The 20,399-nt window shown below is 45.9% G+C and overlaps 1 protein-coding gene across 1 annotated transcript in view; it reads right to left on the bottom strand.

The window, feature by feature from the left end:
- The window catches only part of LOC119396296 (ras association domain-containing protein 4), a 33,147-nt gene extending 18,801 nt beyond the window's left edge, over window positions 1–14,346 (bottom strand). Inside the window, exons 1-6 of the mRNA XM_037663451.2 lie at window positions 14,155–14,346; window positions 13,639–13,733; window positions 12,109–12,251; window positions 6,853–6,928; window positions 4,279–4,437; window positions 1,502–1,870 (exon numbers count right to left, since the gene is read on the bottom strand). Of these exons, the coding sequence (XP_037519379.1) occupies window positions 1,502–1,870; window positions 4,279–4,437; window positions 6,853–6,928; window positions 12,109–12,251; window positions 13,639–13,733; window positions 14,155–14,194 (882 nt within the window). The 5' untranslated portion in view covers window positions 14,195–14,346. The remainder of the gene's footprint in view (window positions 1–1,501; window positions 1,871–4,278; window positions 4,438–6,852; window positions 6,929–12,108; window positions 12,252–13,638; window positions 13,734–14,154) is intronic.
- Between the last annotated feature and the right edge of the window lie 6,053 nt (window positions 14,347–20,399).

Genomic DNA, 20,399 nt, shown 5'->3' with positions numbered 1-20,399 from the left:
GTAGCAAATGTGACCTTGTTATAATCAGGTCTGAGTGTACAGCAAAGAGAACAAATCCATAAACCAGCTTCAGGGTTCACAGCAACTTTGAAGAAAAAAATTCAAGGGTTATTAAGGACTTCCAAGCACCTAACGAAGAATTTTCAAGGACTTGAAACAACAGTTGTTGAGATCGTAGAAAAAGAAAACACCAGCTTTTACAGCATGAAGCACATCTTTCATTGCACACAAGCCAAAGCAGGCACTTTTTCCCAATAGCTAATTAAAGGAGTTTTCACAGTTCCTTTCTTCACTCATATTTTGTTCACTGCAGGTTTTATGGCATACATTGTTTTCCGCAAGTTTCAGTATTCTTCTGCTAGTTTGCTTTAACTGATTCAACTCACAATATCGATGTATTGCGTGAGCGTGCGCATGCACACACGCACAAAATGTGCATCGTCAGCCTTAGAATTTTTCTAGTTTTATGAATATATAGATGACATAATTGCCACTAATATAACACAAAAACGCAGGAAAAAAACACAAACATGACAACACAGGCAGCACTTCCAACTTACTTGGTGCCATTTCAGGGGCAATTATGTCACATAGCAAGTACCAGCTAGGCCATGAACACATTCACCTGACGAGTATATATGCACACACACTCACACATTTACAAAGGGGTCAGGCACCTTTCCCTACCCACTGCCACAAAACAAAATCCTCGTTAACCCTCTGATCAAAAGTAGGCTTGTGCCAATATAACTTTCCAGAGTAGCAGGATTTGAATAGTGGTAGGATGCAAATTATATGTGGAAAAATACTGTAAGTTTTAAAATTTCTTATACTTAGGCAATATAAGACACTAATAAAAAAAAAATGAAGTGCCTACGTGTGACTTCGCGTTGGTACCGATTTCCCCTGACAAGGTGGTTTCACGGCACAGCAGTCCCATGGTGCAGTGAAACCATCTTTAAGGCAGATTACATGTAGTAAAATATGTCTATTCGTTCTTTTTAAATACTTTCAAAATTTAAATTGATGTCGTAGCGAATTTGACAACTGCAGTATGTGCTCGCTCATTCGCACAGAACTATCCAAAAAGCAACTGCTAAAAATTGGCTCAACAAAAATTTAAGGGTTTTCAAGGCCACGAAAATGCTATTTGAAAATTCCAGGGTTTTCAAAGGTTTCAAGGACCGCTACGAACCCTGCTGCTTCAACGCTCTTCCACAAGGCTGCGCAACATCTGTCATTATAATAACTCACAGTTTTCATTTTCACCAGGATCTAATCACACGTTCTGGCCAATTGTCGGTCCCTTTAACCAAAGTCAGTCTGCATGCATGGACTGTACAAACACTTCCACATTCGTACAAAACACCACTGAGCATCGAAACAAGCACACGAGGGATGTTTTGTATTTAACACAACCTCAGTTCAGTATACTAATTATGAAGAAAATGACAGTTCAACACATATATCACACTTTATGAATAAACAAAAGTCTCTTTACCTCTCTGTTGTAGAAGTGCCCGTTGATGGAACAACGCCGACGCAGCTTCACTCGCGATGAACGAGCTTTGCTGCGCAGTGTCACACCCTCGAAGCCATTGGCATCTTCACTCATCAATGGCTGTTGTGAAGTGCTGTCGGTCACCAAGTCTGAGAGTGAATGTTTGCTTGGGTTTGGTAGAGTCCTATAGTTGCGGCCGATTTCTGAACTGCCATTTGTATGGCTCCCACTGCACTCTGTATCTGAGAGCTCTGAAAACATGTTGTCAGTGCTTGTGCTCATTCTGAGGCCGCCATTCTTGTCTTCTGTGCCATTTTCTACGCTACTGGTACCTTCCTTCTCGGGCGAGCCATTCTGTAAAAACTTGGACTGAAAAAAGGAGATGAGAAAGAGAGGAAATTTTTAGAAGAGGCAAGCTTCGGCTAATAATGAATCGTGCCACTTGGTAAAGAAAAATGCCATTTTTTTGCACTACAAACTAGTTCCCTCAGTACTATAAATAAGTGTGAACAGCATTTTTCACAGGTTGGTGAAATATAGATGGTTTCTCTGTTCATAAACAAACTGGCATGCGCTGAACGGTCTGCCCAAGAAGACTTCCGGTGCAGCACTTTCAGTAATACTTTTTTAATGGTTCCAGTGGTGTTTGCCTGGTGTGTTTGAGTTTGTTGCTGTATTATTTCTCGCACATTCCTTCAGATGTGTTTAGAGCGATGTCTAGTGATTGCATGAAGGGGCTCGACAACGTCACATGGGAAAGCTACAAGCAGAACTTCAGTGGCAAGGAGAAGAGTTGCCTGATCCGCTGGATAAGGGAAGTTTTGCAATTCAGCTTCTCAGCTGGAGCTAAAAACCTGCCTCTTGTCACAACCGTGGACATATTTATGTTGTTTTGTCTAGGCACACAAAATCACTATAAAACACTTATTACTGCACCTGTTTCACACTGGGTACTTTTAATGGAGATCGGCACCAATCGGAATCGATCGCGATCCAATGTGTTCGGTGTGATTGGGATAACATAAAATGTACTCATTATGTGATGACGTCAGGTGCGGCTGAGTGACGCGAACTACTATGGTTTACTTACGAGTACAATATTCATGAATCAAACTTTCAAGTTACCCGCCTACACCTACAGTCCATGCTCACACCCAAAGATAAATTAGCTAGAGTGCGAAGATGTCCATTGGTGGCAACACGACAGCCGATGAGTCATTTGCTCGCACCGATGCACCCACTCGCAGGCGTCGCTCTCATAAAAAGCAAACGCAACGGCGTCAAGGCAATCAGCAACAAAACGTGGGCACCACGACATACACTGTGCAGCGATTCACATTGAGCGCGGCTGCTTTGGTGTCCCGAGTGTTGCTTCAAACAGTACACATCACTGAAGAGGCTCCAACAACAAGAAACACCTTTACGGTGGGTTTTAGGTGTTAGCCAGCTTTCATGTTTTGCTATCCACTTTAGGAGACAGCGCAGTTATCTGTCTTGGGTGGAAGACGATGGCGTCCAACGTGTTCCTTATAACTGGGGACCTTTGACTAACATCTGAGCATCTCCTTTATGCCATTAGAGTACGCGTTGAGCTTTTACTTGCCTTTGATTTACACGCTCAAACTTACACACACTCTGACAACAAATTTACACGCTCTTTGTGGGAATACAGTTTTCTCGCCTGATCGCTGCAATCCAGGCACTCATCTGCCTTTATCTGTCGGGAAACAGAACGTTTTGACTTGCGATAGAAAACTAGTTTCGGATCGCAGACTGCATCCTGACACCACACAGCAGTGCCCAAGTCACGAGCGCTCTATCGGAATAATTCTATCCGCTTGAAAACATTGAAACACAAGGGAGCCGCGGCGAGCAACGCAGGCTAAAACCACGCTAAAACACAATAAACAGGAAAGGAAGCTTTCTAGGGTGCGTTTCCGGTGAACACACAATGTTGCCAGAGAGCGGCAAGCACTAGCGAAACCATCTATAGCTTCACAGAGTCACTAAAAAAAAATTGACTTGTGAACTTGTCCAGCAATGCGACTGAAACACAAAGAAAGGCGTTTCTGGAGGGTAATCTCTCTCACAACACCAGTGGGTACAGCAGAAATGCAAGGTTTCCAGTACTGCCCATATATTGTTGCAGGCTTGACCTATTAAACTGTTTTCTATGGCAGCTGCATGAAAAATCTGGGTTAGATGCACCTACCTCATTGTGATTTGACATACCTATTTTGTAATATTTCTGGACAGGACACCCCGAAGTATAAAACAGGCACAAGCAATGTCTGGTATGGGATGCGCAGCACTTCTGTGTAAAGCAACCTACCAGAGGAAATACTTTGGCAGAAAATGCTGTTCCTTCCATTTTGACTGTACTTGCGCCACAAACTTGAGACACGTTCTTTGACTACCTTACCTAGTATGAAGATTGCAAATTTTCAACATTTCCTCTCGTGCTGAAGAGGACTGTTATGATTTGCATATCCTATTCTTTATATTTTTGCTGCTCACCGTTTCTTTATCTTTTGGCAAAATTTTGCTGTATATCAAACAAAAAATGCAGCTTTGCATATTTCTCCTGTGTTCAAAGCACATGAGCCAGCTTATCTGCATAAAATTGTCTGCAAGAAATTATACTATAGTTGCCACAACCTTAAGTGCTGAACAACTTCCTACGTGACCCCATAAGACGATAATATGACCTAAATGCATTGTGACATTGGGGAGTTGAGAAAAAGAAAGAAAAGCAAGCCACAAGGCTAATGCCATACCCCTCTGTCCTTTGAATTGATGGCCAATCGACTAAGTCGCAGTGATGTCCTTCTTCTTCGTACTGGGATTCGATCATCATGGTCTTCTTTCAGCCGGATGACTCGGTTCACTCCCCAGTAGATTCTGATGGACCCTTCCAAGATCAGGCGACCATTTCTCTGCAGACACCACCACCTCGTGTCATATAACATCATACATTTATGTTGCTAAATCATGACAACTCATGTTCCCTTACTGTTTTCCAAAAATAGCTGTATCTCAAAGCAAAGCAAGAACAGCTTGCAAGTTTACGACACCCCTTCTTACCATGACTTTATTTCGTGTTCCCCATGCTCCAGTTTAAAAAATCCCAATACTGCATTAAAGAACACAAACCAACAGCAATACACCAAGAGATCCATGAGCTGGAGAGTATGTCTGCAGGTGCCACAAGACAAAAGGTGTCACACTGTGGACCAGATAAATTTTAATGATAAAAACAAAAGAATGCAAGAGCTCATGACACATCCATTTTAGTACTTCCTAAATGTATGCCACTGTTATACCGCAACAATGTACTAAGAGTCCCCTGAATGGTGCTGTACACAATTTGTACTGTACAGCAATATGCACAACCACCACAATTCCCGTACTTATGTTTATCGGTGATTGCTCTCAGATAACTTTAGCTTGTCTGTATGCAGATTATCGGCTAAAGTGGATGCTTGGGCATGTTGGTACGACATAGCGGAAACAAAACAGTGCACAGCGCTGTTGTTTGTGTCTCCCCTTTTAGTGGCGAAGCACCTTAGGGTCTTGGTGTGGCGGCGGGCATCGTCATGTCCTGTCCATTTGCTTGAGCGCAAGAGAGGGCACCACCGCTTCGGCGTTCGCCGTGTGGCAACAGAGAACGAACAATGCACACTGACTACGGAAACGCTCTTACTGCGATGAAAGCTGAACTACCAGCTCACAAGGAACGAGAATGCGCCCTCGCCTGCGAGAGACAACAGCGTCTGCTAGTGAGTTTCTTGATTGAAAAAACCGGCTGCTCGTGCTGCACAACCGTTCACAGGCTCAGCACATATAGGCCCTAGATCTTGATCTGCAATGTAGTGCCAATGGGAGATTTCCCTTGTGCGTAGTCGAACAATAAAGATTTGCAATAAACTTGCATGTTAACTAAAAGCGGGCTGCGGGTCTCTGTGTCTAATCTTCTGTCTCTCATGGCCCATCACCAGTGATTCTTCTGTGGGAAACACCGGCGCACACTGCAGGCTTCGCCCCTCCACAGGTTTCACGTTAGTGGAGCTGTTTTGTTATAACGCCAACAGTCCGGAATGATTTTTCTTGTGCTCTTTCTTTTGTGCTGTTTTGTGTCCGAGATTATTGGCATACCAGAAAAAATGTGAGTGGCCGAGGCACTCTACAGAAGCCAGTATTGTTGTGGCACCTTGCAGCGTAGTGCACAGCTATAGTGCCTAGAATATACCGGGTGTCCTAGCTATCTTTAGCCAAGGGTTAAAAAATACAATATCAGAGGCAGGTGAGTGAAATCAGCTGCATATTGCTGACAGCCACCTTGCGCAATACAGACAATTTTTTGTTTTGTAATTAATTAATTTGTTATTTAGGATTATTTAACGAAATTTCTAAATATTGACTTTAGGCAAGAAATTGGGTTTGCAAAGTTTGAGAGCATCATCACAAGCCCCCATTGCATTATTTGCGATAAAGAAAGTCTCACGTGTACCATTTTTTTTCAAACTGCAAAGAAAACCCGCGAAAAAAAAAAAAAAAACACGTGACTAGCGCAATCGTGCTGCTTTGCGGCCGCGACTCGCTGGCTCCTTTGCAGAGGTAGGCCGATAAGTTGGCGGTAATTCTTGGCCCGCGCTCGCTATAACTTGCACCGTCACGCGCTCCAACTGGCTGACGTGAGCCAAGAAACCACCGCCAACTTATCGGCCTACCGCTGCAACGGAGCCGGCGAGTCACAGCCGCAGCTGATTTTGTTCGCTCAAACCACAGCTGAGAGCAGCACGATCGCGGCGCGCGAATGAGCTAGTCACAACTTTTCTTCTTTTTTTTTTTGTATTTCGCGGGCTTAGTTTGTGGCTTGGAAAAAAATGGTACATGTGAGACTTTCTTTATCGCAAATAATGCAATGGAGGTTTGTGAAGCCGCGCTCAAACTTTGCAAATCCCATTTCTTGCCTAAAGTCAATATTTAGCAATTTAGTTAAATCATCCTAATCAACAAATTAATTCATTACAAAAAACCGTCTGTACTTTAGTGCACAAGGTAGCTGTCAGCAATATGCAACTGATTTCACTCACCTGCCTCTAATATTTTTTAACCCTTGGCACAAGTTAGCTGGGACATCCGGTATAATGCCACTATAGCTTAACCCTGTGCCAGCGACAGCTGTGCTCTTGGCGAGCTGAGGAGGAAAAGCAGTGCTAAGAAAGAGGGTAACAGCCAATTGCCGATAGCTGCCCATTTACTATATCCAAAAAGTACTGCAGGGACACTTTATTATGCCCTGAACACAGAAATATCAAGAAAGAATGCATCATGACTTGTATACCTACCAAACGGCTTTGGACAATGCCACTTTTCCCCTCATAGTATTGATTGTAAACCTTTAGCTTTCCCTCCAGATGATTTCTGAAAGAAGAATAGAGGGTTAAGGTGCAACAACTTCAATATGCAGCCATAATAAAGGCTCACCTTTAATATACAGCAACAAAAGAATTCTTATTAAGAAAAGGATAGCAAAATATAAGACATTACTTCCTACTGACAGAATCTGTAGTCATGTTCTCAGCCAGTCACTTTAAGAGAAATTATCATTTTTACACAATGTAGGATTGAGCGCAATGGCTCACTAGCTTAAAAGGTGTTTTCTCACTGGCCTATTCAATCAGCATTTATTAAAAGCAATATACCCAAAAGCAATCAATCCACAATACCAAGTATACAGAGATGGTTAAATCCTAACTTCTAAATTTGAACTGACAAGCTGTGCAAAAATGTGAAAAAAAAAAAAAGAAAACCAATACTGAACACGACAGTTAAGACTAAAGTTATGGTGAGGCTTTTTAGAAAAGAACATAAAATAAAGCGCCTCTGCCCGCGCCACCGAGGTATAACAGGCTGTCATCAAGTCAGTATATGCCCCATTTGCTTCACGATCGTAATACCCTTGTCACACGGGCCAACTTAAGTGCCCTTTGAGAGAGTGCACTTCGCCGCTAGTGTCATTCGCATGGGAAAACTTAGTGACGCTGCAAAATACACTTGTCAGGGGGAAGTACAGGCGCCCTCAGAATAATTCGGAACGCCGGACACGCAGCAGCGCGTTGGCGGAGTATGCACGCAGAAAAGTAGTAGTACTATGGTCTGCGCTTGCGCGGTCTCCCTAGCAAGCAAACGTTGCTCTGTATTGCACCTAAATTCGCGTTGTGTTGCTACAAAACGGTGCCCTATGTGTCCCTTAGCGTTTTGATAAAGGGCGTTGGGTGGGTGGTGTCTGCGACAAGCCGCGTGTGCGCATGCACACGCATTGGAGCAGGAGCCGTCGTGCGTGCGTGTTCGTGTGCTTGGATGACTTTTCTTTTGCTACTTTGCTTCATATTGTTACGGAGAGGAAGTGAAGGAAGACGAAGGGCTGAAGAGCCTGACTGGCGCGCGAGCGTGGCGGTCAGCCATCGTGACTCTTTTACTAATTCCTCTCTGTAAATACATATTTTATATACTCAAACAACCCTGTATCATATTGGTGGAGGTGCTGGGTACTGCAGCAGGCAACGGAGCTTCGCAGCGGACGTCGCATCGCCCTCCCAACCATGGCTAACGTTGAGCCTTCCGCATCAACGTCGCTGTCTCCATCGACGTCGCCATCACCACCACTTGTTTTCGTACCACCTAAGGATCCCGGTACGTTCTGTGGGACCGATGGCGTCGACATTGAAGACTGGTTGGCCATGTTTGAACGCGTGAGTGTACCGAACAGATAGGATCCCACACTTCAGCTGGCCAATGTGTTATTTTACTTGAGGGGCACTGCGAAGGTGTGGTACGAAAACAACGAACTCACTAGCTGGGACCAATGCAAAGAAAAGTTGCGAGAGGTATTTGGCAAACCCGCCGGCCGTAAGATCGCTGCCAAAAAGGAATTGGCCTGCCGTGCCCAATCTTCCACGGAATCGTACCTCTCCTATATTCAGGACGTGCTCGCTCTCTGCCGAAGGGCCGACAGTGACATGACGGAAGGTGAGAAGGTCGGGCATGTGCTGAAGGGAATTGCCGACGACGCATTCAACCTCCTGATGTGCAAGGGCTGTTCCACCGTGGATGCGATCATCAAAGAGTGTCGTCAGTTCGAGCAAGCAAAAATCCGCCGCATTCTGTCAGTGTGGCGGTCACTCAAGATGGCTGACCGCCACACTCATGCGCCAGTCAGGCTCTTCAGCCCTTCGTCTTCCTTCACTTCCTCTCCGCAACAATATTTATTATTTGATCAGATTATTTCCGGTAGGCGACTGTGACTAATGCTCGCAAAGGACGGTGGTTTCATCTGATGCAACCGTGAACATATCGGTGGCCAGATTGATAAAGAGATACGAATATATTTGAACCACGCCAGTGACACGAAGTTCATCTTTTTCCTATCGAGGCAGCATGCCGAAAGGAGTACCGATCGATGTGCGAAGATGAATAATTGAGCTCTGGTTACAAGAGAAATCTCAGCGCGAGATATGCCACCTCACAGGGAAGTCTTTAAGCGCAGTCAACCGCATTAACCAGGCATACAGGGATGAAGATGGCCGATTAACAAATGCACCACGATCCGGAGGACACAGATGCACGTCGGAAGAATGCGACCTTCTCATTGTTGCTGCAGCAGTCGCTGATCCTTTTCAAAGCGTCGGCCAGATTAAGACTGCACTGAACCTGCAAGCCAGTGAGGAGACAATCAGAAGGCGCATGCGAGAAGCTGGTCTTCGTGGATTTGTCGCGGCGCAAAAGCAACACCTGACAGATCAACAAAAAGCCCAACGCCTCCAGTTTGGCAGGGCATATGAGCACTGGACTACAGAAGAATGGACGCAAGTCATATTCTCGGATGAATCGACATTTACGTCCCGGTGGGATCAAGAGCGCCACATATGGAGGCCATACAACTGCAGGTATTTTCTTTTTTTTCTTTTTATCTTTGCCACAAAATATCTTTGGGCGCGCAAAAGGGTTTCATCTAGAAAGACCAATATTTATTTTTTCGCATCGTGTAGGTACGAACCCGGGTATGTTTCGGAGACCTACAGTAGCGGTGGCTGCGCTGTAAACGTGTGAGGAGCAATCAGCAAAGAGGGCCTCGGGCCGCTAGTCTGGCTGTCCCCATCGTTCACAGCTGACGCCTAATGTGAAATTCTGGACTACCACCTGGTGCCATACGCTCTGGACGGGCCATTTAAAGATGGATGCTACTTCTTCCAGCAAGACTTCAGCCCGGTGCACACCGCCAGAGCTGTGCAAAATCTGCTTCAAGAGCGTGCTGTCTGCGTCCTTGACTGGCCTCCGAAAGGTGCAGACTTCAATCTGATAGAGAACGTGTGGGGCGCAATGAAGGAAAGTTTGTGCCACATGAATCTGGGAGGTGCCAGTGCTGACGAGCTCTGGCTCACCATAACCCGAGAGTGGAAGCGCCTTGGTGAGAACGAGAACTTCGTTGAAGTGCTCTACGAGTCTATGCCACGCCGGCTACAAGCTGCACTTCGCGTGGACGGCGCATTCACGCGATATTGAAGCTGAGAATAGCAATCGCTTCTTTCAATTCTTTTGTTTTCTATGAGAAAATAAACCCAATGTTCTTCCTGATATTTAATTCTATTTATTTTACATTCCGCTCGCACAGCCTCTCTTTCTTAGCGTTGTGAACTGCCTCCAAGCAAAAGAAAATAGCTGTCTGTGCCAACAAATAAAGACATGGGATCAAAATGTAAGAATACTCACTACCAAACAGCCAGATTCCGTAACTGATTAGTGCACAAATAAATGCAAACATCCTAATGTGATGTGCAAATAAACGATTCTGGTGTCCGTGTGGAGCTTAAGATAGTATCTTTTCGATGGAGGAGAAAATGCCTGAGGCCCCTGTGCTTAGGTTTATGGGCACGTCAATGAGCCCCGGTGGTCGAAATTTCCGTAACCCTTCACTACAGCATCTCATAATCATTTCGTGGTTTTGGGACGTTAATCCCGAACAATTACCTTTTTAATACTCATGCAGTCACTTCGTCTGCATGATATTGGACTTGATGAACAAGCCGCGTTATTTGATTTCGTGAACTCTTTTATTACCGCGATCGCCAACACACCTGTAAGGGAGGGGTCGTGTAATAGTCCAAATGGAACTCTTATTACCGAGCTAGTAGTACCACGGATCGAAAGATAACTAAGCAGGAACTAATACTTCACATTACAGATTAACATGGCTGAAAAGAAGGCAGGGATGACCTTGTGGCCTTGCCGCTTCAACTGCAAGTAGTATCCCAAAATGGATGCAGATAATTACGAGAACACGCCGCAAGGAATCGACAAGCCTTTATATTTATAGATTGCGGTGCGCAGTATGATACAGGGCCTGGTCCGTCCAGCCCACCTTGTCATAATGCTAGCGACAGTAATACTAGCGAGCGAAACTAGCTCGCTAGGGGGGCCGCACATGCGCACACCGTGCATGTATTTATCCGCCGGTGCGCTCCGCCGGCGAGCGGCTGCGTGCTCAGCGTTCTGAATTATTCTGGGAGCGCCTGTACATTCATCGAACTCACTTTACTGCGCCGGAATTTCTAGCCTTGGTGGCCATCGCTCGAAAATAAGCAAGATATTATCAGAGATTGTGTTCATAGTATTTTTTAAACTACACTTGTCATTATTAGATACATTGTATTGCATTAAAACATACTATAACACAAAAACTAGTTTGCTATTCTTGCTCTCAGGCAGTTTACGGCCACAGCCACCAAGGGCATGCCCAACACACGCCGTGCAATGGCCGCATCTTTTGCGTTTGTACCTAAAGTTCATTCTAAGGGCTGCTTATAACACATTATTACTTAAAAAATATTGCCTGAAATAACAAACATCTACTGTGCTACTTAATTACCCATCAACATTACCATCATTTCCAAAGTACACTTCTCTTTCACATGTAGCAGTGCGCCGCCAAACTGACATTCTGCGGGAGTATGTGCACTCGCTCAAAATTACACTAAGTTTGGCAGTGTGACAGGGGTATAAGTACCTTCATTACAGCCAGGTGCTTGTTCATTAAGTTCACAGGAGTATTTTCACTGTATTTTTTTACATTTGCTTTCTGCTGAGTGTGTTATATTAAGTACCAGCACCAAGTGAAACAAAAAATTCCACTCAGTATATGCGGCTTCAAAGACAACGTAGATGTTACAGATGGAGTGCTTGCATTTTCAAGCAATGCAGCTCCTGCACAGATTCCAGCACCTGAGTATACACGTGGAAGGAAAACTACACCAGAGAGTTGAAAATTGTGGTAAAATATTTACACAAAATTTTCTATGGTTAGTGGTGGCAGGTTTAGTAACTTCCTAAATGAGTTGAAAAAGATATTAAACTTTCATAATTTCTTTCACTATCACATCACTTCTCGGTGCCTCTGTAATAATTTTTTGAAACACAAAAATTAAAGGAATATTAAAAAGCTGGACACATTACGATTTCTTTTACGTACAACGCGGAATATTTGCAACTGCTTTGAGTAAAATGGCGCATCAAACCCACTGACAAGTTGACCCTTCAAAACATACCTTGGTACAGAAGAAACACACTGGCGATCCTTGGTGTTTTTTCCGAAGCTTGTGTGTGCCTCAACTTGCGATCCATGGCCAAATAAAGTCGGGCCAAAAAGGACACTGTAGCAGGGGACATGGCAGTAGGGAACCCCCTTATGCTGTTTGAAGTGGACAAAAAGTTATCAGTATGAGTAGCCTCATCATGTTTTAGCACTAAAATAAGCACCAATTAAAGCAACACAATTTGCCCTGAGTTTCCTTGCACACATGTTGAATAGTGACACTGCAACAAATGTAAAGCCTCTTGCAACTAGACGGCACAAAACTTAAGCTTAGTGGAACAGCAATCAATTCTAACTATAATTATTTTCATGGAAGCACATTACAGTAAAATACCCCTTCAACAAACATCAGTTAAGCAAATTATTCAGTTTTATGAACTTTTAAATCCTCCGCAGAAGCGTCATTGAACCCAATGCTAACTTACTTCAGTTTAACAAAATTCAGTGCATAGCGCATTTCAGTTCTACGAACATATTCCATAACACCATCCAATGCCTCCCAGGTCATGTTGATTCAGCAAGTACAACCACACTTTTTTGTAGCATTGTTTTACTGTGGCCTTCGCGATCAGCTCCGCCAGCGGCATGCCATTGGAGCTAATTGCGGAGGCCACAATTTTACATTGATAATGGCACTTCATGACAACATGATGAAAAGTGCCCAAAGTCATAGCCACAGCGACAGCTGTAGCCTTTAGCCCTACAAGTGCGTGCTGGTTGTCACAAGTGCCAAACAGAAGCGCATGTCCCTGGACGAAAAGCTGTATGTTTTGCATAGATGCACTGATGCGTTTGGAAAAACTGAAGTCCTTTTCTGCTGGGCAGAAAAGGACTTGTGCCACAGAAGGCTCATGAGAGCTTGGACACAGTAACTCAATTTGTGAGCAAAACAGTGCGGCAAAAGATTACTGCAGTCTTCAAAAGATGCTCAATAAGCATAAATTCACATGCAAATGAGCAGGATTTCAAATGAATGGATTGAAATTTCATTTGAACACCTGATATTTCCAAGAGCTTGGGATAACAAGCTACAACATAGCTGTTTCAGTTCAGTGAATTTTCACTTTAATAAACTTTTTCCCGGGGTCCCTTCAAGTGAAGTTTCACCATAGTCTTCTAATAACCGGCCAGAAGTGCAATTTACCATTGCAAAAAGATCCATACAATTGTTTTGCCAAATGAAATGTAGTAATTTCTGGGACGTTACGTGCCAAAAGCACGATATGATTATGAGGCACGCCCTAGTACAGGGCTCCAGATAATTTCGACCACCCGGGGTTCTTTAACGTGCACTAACATCGCGCAGTACACAGGCTTCACGCACTTCGCCTCCATCGAAATGCGACCGCCGCGGCCGGGATCGAACCCGCGTCTTTCGGGTCAGCAGCCGAGCACCGTAATAACCACTGCACCACCGCGGCGGACTAGCCAACAAAGCGATCAGCGTTCAACAATCATGAAATGAAACAGAGGTAGCACACACCTCAGCGTGCTGTCCAGGATTCAGCCTTTTCCCACATTCTTCGCAGCGTAGGCACTCCGGATGCCACTCGTAGCCCATCGACGTCTTGCGCTCGGCTGTGGTTTGCGGGCAAGCGCAATAAAATTAGCAACAGCTGCACTGTTTGCGTGCAGCGACGAAGTTTTAACATGTAAAAACATTGCGTTGATGTAAAATGTCAGTTGTGTCGTGTAACTACGTGAACTTTCTTCCCTATCAAGCTAGAAACCTGTCACTGTACAACAGAGTGAGAGTTAACAGTTAACTTCACGCAAAAAACCCACTTCGCACTTAGTTTCCAACAGACCATTAAATAAACGTAACTTATAATGTAACGTAACACTTTGCACTGAAGTTCCGTTTCGCTTTCCTTCTCCGCCTTCATTTTATTCTTTTTTAAAAATTCGTGCCCGATTGGACATCACTGACGAAAGCGATGAGCCGTCAACGCTGTCAACACAGCACAAAGGAGGTAGTCAGCAGTCACGCGAGACTCACCGAAGTAAACAGGTTTTCCGCATTTTCTGCACGTCCACATACTGACAGTGAAAACTTAATATGCTCATCAGGCTCCAACGTGTACGATCACGCACGAAATTTCGCAAGATTTGTAAAGTAACACTTCGAGAAAGTCGAACGCAGCAACTGGCCAACACAACACGACCGCATCACCAACACACAAAACACGACAACACTTTCGTACAACTTTAACTGCGTATTCGTAAGTTTCATAGACAAAAATAATAATATCTAGAACACAGAATTGCGTAGTCTTCTAAAATATTGCCGCAAACAATTGATCCTTGTGTAAAATCGCTCCTGCTTTCCAGAACTATTTTCTATATACGATACGAGACCGACGACGAGATCCCAGACCCAAGTATAAACTTGTATCCATTCGCCATTCTGAAATTTACCAGCAGCCGTCAGTAGGCTCGGACGCTCGGCTGGCTCGGCCGCTCGCCAGCCAGCTCGCCGCCTTCGTGCACTGCCGGTGCCTTTTCTCGCGGCGCGAATCTCAATCTTGCAAACGTGCTGGGTATGAACCACGACCTCCTCTATAATGGTATGAACCAGCGCTCGCAATTTGAAATATTCATCATGAGAATCCAGGCGATATCGAATCTGAGCCCACCGGAAGCGCAGAGAAGGCGGCCGCTCTGTGAAAATTCTTCGTGACGAAGAATGAAAGCGCTTTGCAGCACAATCTGGTCATGGAAAACGGCAAGACGTCTGAAACACACAAGTGGACCGCTGATTCTTTGCGTGCGATGTATGGTGCCTGTCACTTTCTTAACTTACTAAGAGGCTCAAAGCCTGTTGCTCAGTCTGCCTGCTTTCACCACAGAACACCTACACAAATTCTGCTTTCATGCTGTACAGTGAAAGAAAAGGTGGAAGTTGCTTTTCTCTCTCTCTCTCTCTCTTTGCGTACAGCGCGATATAAGTGATATAAACAAAAGTCACACGCAAAGGTAAAGTGATCTGCTGGTGGTAATAAGATGCCGCTTTCCACGACAAGATACCGCCGCAACGCGGCTTCATTCAAATTTCGTCATGGGGTGTTACTGCGCTCTCGGCGAGTCGGGGTTATTAAATAAGATCATGAATGCAGAATATCCAATTTGGTGCGAATTTTTAGATTTATAACAAATGCGCATGCCGCACATTATGGACCATCAGTGATCTTAGCGCCGTTTTGGTCGTCAGTAAGCGCAAAGGAGGCCCAGTTTAGGAAGAAAACTGAGATGAAAAATGTATAATTGTGATGCTCTAAGGCAGGGGTTCGCAAGTGGGAGTCCGCGAAGCCATTTTTGGGGGTCCGCGAAACCCATCCTCGAAAAAAAAAAAAATAGCGTTTTAGGAGGCACACTATGTCCCGTGACAGCCCCTTAATTCTGAGTTTTGTTATTCTCACCCTATAACATTTTTGCCAGGGGCGTAGCCAGAAATTTTTTTCGGGGGGGGGGGGGGGGGGGGAGGTTCAACCATACTTTATGTATGTTCGTGCGTGCGTTTGTATGTGTGCGTGCCTATATACGCAAGCAAAACTGAAAAATTTCGGGGGGGGGTTGAACCCCCCCTTGGCTACGCCCCTGATTTTTGCACTGCGGCGGATCTGACTTATGTTCCCCTTCTCCATGAGATAATTTTAAAGCTTTTGTTGCAGTTGTCTACAACATACGCACGCGAGAATACTTTTTCCAGGCTTGCATAATTGAAGAGCAAACAGCTAGCAGGTTGAATATGACTGCACACTGCACAACTTATTCACAAGCTGTTGCAAACGAATTGGCGTAGCACTTTAGTCAGACCATTCTTTGCCAGGGAGAAATAAAAGGAACGCTGAATGTTGCGTCGATTTATTATCCCCCTCCCCTCCTTTTCTCATTGCAAGAGGTCCCTCATCCCTTCCACTAGTCCATAAGGGGTCCCCGAAACATCCATGACTGAGAACCACTGCTTTTTTTTTTATTTATTAAATGTATGTAAGAATAGGTTGGTGCCAATGCGTGGCGCCGGCTACTCCTCTTGCACAATGGTTGTCGTCGCGAAGTAGAAAATGAACACAAGGCTATACAAAGGCACATAGTACAGCACTCACGCACTCAGTCCAAGTTCTTCAATAGAATGTTCTGTCCACTCAACACAAAAGTTGAAAAAGCACAAGTATTCACACGATTGACACTTCCACACAAAACATAACAGTTCACTAAAATGTTGATAGCCGATCATGTCACTAAATTGGGAATTGTCTCTTAAATGCCGCAGTGTAACTGCAACAATGAGGTTTTCACGAAGAACTCTCTGCTAAAACTAAAAATACAAGTATATGGTGTCCAAGAATACCGGTTAACAATAACGCGAACATAATTTTATCAGATTTAGTACTTTTGGGATATTTCTGATTCCTCCAAAAATTGCACTACTGCACGAGCAGCAAAAAAAGAATTTCCTCTTGGCCATGGGCCCAAAATTTTTGCTGCTGATGGGGGCCGTTTATCAAAACAATTTATTTTTGTGAAAGTTTCTTTCGAGGAGCATCATAATTTTTACAGTGTAGAGGAAGGTGCTCTATGTCTTCTTCGGCTTCTCCACATGAGCACATAGCACTGTCAGATTTTCTTATTCTCTACAGGGAGCATAGGCGTGCGCAGGGTTCCCCATTAGGGGGGGGGGGGGCAAAGGTTCTTCGCAGCGCCCCCCACCCTACTAAGTCAATGTATGGGGCAGATTTTGCGCCCCCCCCCTTTTTAGGTGACTAGAAGGGTCAATGTACGGGGCAGATTTTGCGCCCCCCTCTTAGGTGATTAGGGGGGGGCGGCCGCCCCCCCTGCCCCCCCCCCCTGTGCGCACGCCTATGACAGGGAGGTCTTTGTATAGGCCGTCCCAAGCCGAAGCCTATGAATGACTTTTTCTACAGATCGGCCAACCTTTAGCAGAATATTAAATTCTTCGCCTGGATCGATGCTACACAACTGAGAATTCTGTGCACCATTTTGCGAACCAAGTGTCCTTAGACAATCGACAGCGCAGCTTATTCAGTATACATCGCGTGCAGGCCGGTAGCCACCGGCGGGTCCCCCCACCCCGAAATTTTCATCATACATGGTGTTTTACGGAACATAAATAATGAAAATAGGCGCTTTCTCAAGTAGTAAAGGCTTTCAGCAAGTGCACCCCCCCCCCCAAAAAAAAAAAAAAAAAATTCCTGGCTACGGGCCTGATCGCGTGTCGGTGTCACTCATCTATATAGAGCGGCTTCCTGCTGCTCCAATGTTCGGCAAATGCCTTGGGCGAAAAATCGATCGCCGATTTTCCAGTATATTCGTTTTATATTTTAGGGGGTGAGGGGCGTGATGATGTGCATGATGTCACTGTGGTCCGCTCATCACCACGTGCGCACTGTGGAGGAGTCTTGCGGCACCGGACTGTCTCGCCAGTTTCGCGCGCAATGAAGGATATAACAACGAAGACGCCGTATGAAGGTCGAATCAAAAGAAGTATAAAGATGGAACGAATCAACGATGGGCCAACCACATCAATAACACGCGTGCCTCGGCCTTAAGAAAATTATGCCTCTTCACAAACTTCAGCAAGCCCCTTCCACCAGGCCCGTAGCCAGCAAGTTTTTAGGGGGGGACACTTGCTGAAAACCTTGACTATTTGAGAAAAACACCTATTTTTATTATTCATTTTAGGTAAAACTACCTACTTCACCAAAATTTCGGGGGAGCCCTAGCCCCCCCCCCCCCCCCCCCCCGAGCTGGAATGTATGCACGTAAGCTGGAATGCAGTAAGCTGGAATATGCACGTATAGTAGATCCGTACACAAAAACTATATAATATCAATAGTCTTAAGAGAGTTCTGCGAAAAGCAGTCAGATTCATATATTTAAGAAATTTTCAAGAACTATATATTCCCCCACCGGACTTATGAAAATTAACAATATCCAACCACTCGAGCTTAGGAGACAGAAGCAGCAACTTGAGTTTAAACCACTTTACATTAACAATTTATCCCTAGAGCCATCTTTATATCTACTGCAGCCCCGTCACGGTGGTCTAATTGTTATGGCGCTCGATTGCGCACCCGAAGGTCGCGGGATCGAAACCCGGCCGCGGGGGCTGCATTTTCGATGGAGGCGAAAATGTTTGAAGCCCGTGTGCTTAGACTTTAGGTGCACGTTAAAGAAATCCAGATGGTCGCAATTTCCGGAGCCCTTCACTACGGCATCCCTCATGATCATATTCTAGTCCTCGGACGTTAAACTCTAGATATTGTTACAGGTAGCTCGTTTAATAACTATTCACAATGCACAGCGCAGGGTGGACAAGATGGCGACAGTCCAGCAACAACCAGCAAGCGACGTCGTCTTCCTCTTTCATAGAGCCACGCTGTCTGGTATCATAACCCCCCGGCGGTAGAAGCACCGTCTCGGTGCTTAATCTACACAGATGTGGTCGAAGGAGGGTAATAGGGCTTGAGCCGAGACACGTGAACGATGTCGCTCGTAGCTGACGATGACGGCGTTGGATCGGCTGGGATGATCTCATACGTGACGTCAGTCACCTGGCGAACGACACGGTATGGTCCAGTGTACCGTGACAGCAGTTTCTCAGAAAGCCCCACACGCCGAGTGGGTGACCAGAGAAGCACAAGAGAACCCGGGGAAAAGTGCACGTCTCTATGACGACAATCATAGAGCTGTCTTTGGTGCTCCTGCGAAGCTTCTAGGCGGTTACGGGCGAGTTGGCGCGCGTGGTCGGCGCGGGCGATGGCTTCGGCGGCATATTCGGTGGCGGAGGGCAGCAAAGTGTCCAAGGGTAGCGCGGGTTCTCGTCCGTATAGGAGATAGAATGGCGAGTAGCCGGCAGTGTCGTGACGCGAAGAATTATAGGCGAACGTCACATATGGCAAATGAATGTCCCAGTCCTGGTGATCAGCCGCGACGTATTTCGCGAGCATGTCGGTTATGGTCCTGTTGAGGCGCTCCGTGAGACCGTTCGTCTGTGGATGGTACGAAGTTGTAAACTTGTGCTTGGTATTGCAAGACCGCAGGATTTCTTCAACGACAGCTGAGAGGAAGGTGCGGCCACGGTCAGTGAGGAGTTGGCGTGGGGCTCCGTGCACTAAAATTATGTCGTACAACAGAAAGTCCGCAACCTCAGTAGCGCAACTCGTCGGAAGTGCTCGTGCGATAGCGTACCGCGTCGCGTAGTCTGTGGCGACAGCAATCCATTTATTTCCGGAGCTGGAGAGTGGGAAAGGGCCAAGCAGGTCGAGACCGACTCGAAAAAAAGGTTCAGCGGGAACCTCGATCGGCTGAAGGCAGCCAGCTGGAAGGGCAGACGGCTTCTTGCGGCGCTGGCAGGGCTCACAAGCGGCGACATAGCGTCGAACAGAACGGGCAAGTCCAGGCCAAAAAAACCGACGACGTACACGGTCGTATGTGCGGGAAACGCCCAAGTGGCCCGCCAAGGGAGCGTCATGAAGTTGGTGAAGGACAGTCGAACGCAGATGTGCCGGTATGACGGGAAGTAAGTCGGAGCCGAGTGGATCGAGGTTGCGGCGGTATAGGATCCCGTCTTTGACGAGATACATTCGTAGAAGCGCGTCACGAGGTGCTGACTCAAGTTGGTCAATGATGGCTCGTAAAGATGCATCCCGGCGTTGCTCTTCGCCAATTTTGAGCAGCTGCGACACAGAAAAAACGTCTGCGATGGTGTCAGTATAGGCTGCTTCCTCCACAGGGTAGCGGGATAAACAATCCGCATCCTGATGCAATCGCCCTGTTTTATACGTTACAGAGAACGTGTATTCTTGCAGGCGTAGCGCCCAGCGAGCAAGTCGTCCTGTGGGATCCTTGAGTGAGGCTAGCCAGCAGAGCGCGTGATGATCGGTGACGACACGGAATGGGCGCCCGTATAAGTATGGACGAAACTTTGCGACTGCCCACACAAGAGCGAGGCACTCGCGCTCTGTGATTGAATAGTTGCGCTCTGCGGAAGATAGCAGTCGGCTTGCATAGGCTATAACACGGTCGTATCCACGTTGGTGTTGCAGTAACATTGCTCCTATGCCGTGCCCACTGGCGTCAGTGCGGACCTCGGTTGAAGCTGATGGATCAAAGTGGGCCAAGACTGGCGGAGTGGTAAGCAGGGTCGTAAGTTGAGAAAAGGAAGAGGCCCCAGTAAAAAGGGGCGTCTTTCTTCAAGAGGTCGGTGAGGGGGCGTGCAAT

This window comes from Rhipicephalus sanguineus, chromosome 1 (assembly GCF_013339695.2).
Source record: "Rhipicephalus sanguineus isolate Rsan-2018 chromosome 1, BIME_Rsan_1.4, whole genome shotgun sequence".
Taxonomy (NCBI): Eukaryota; Metazoa; Arthropoda; class Arachnida; order Ixodida; family Ixodidae; genus Rhipicephalus; species Rhipicephalus sanguineus.
The sequence above is the reverse complement of the archived record's forward strand: the minus strand, read 5'-3'. Positions and strand labels throughout refer to the sequence as shown.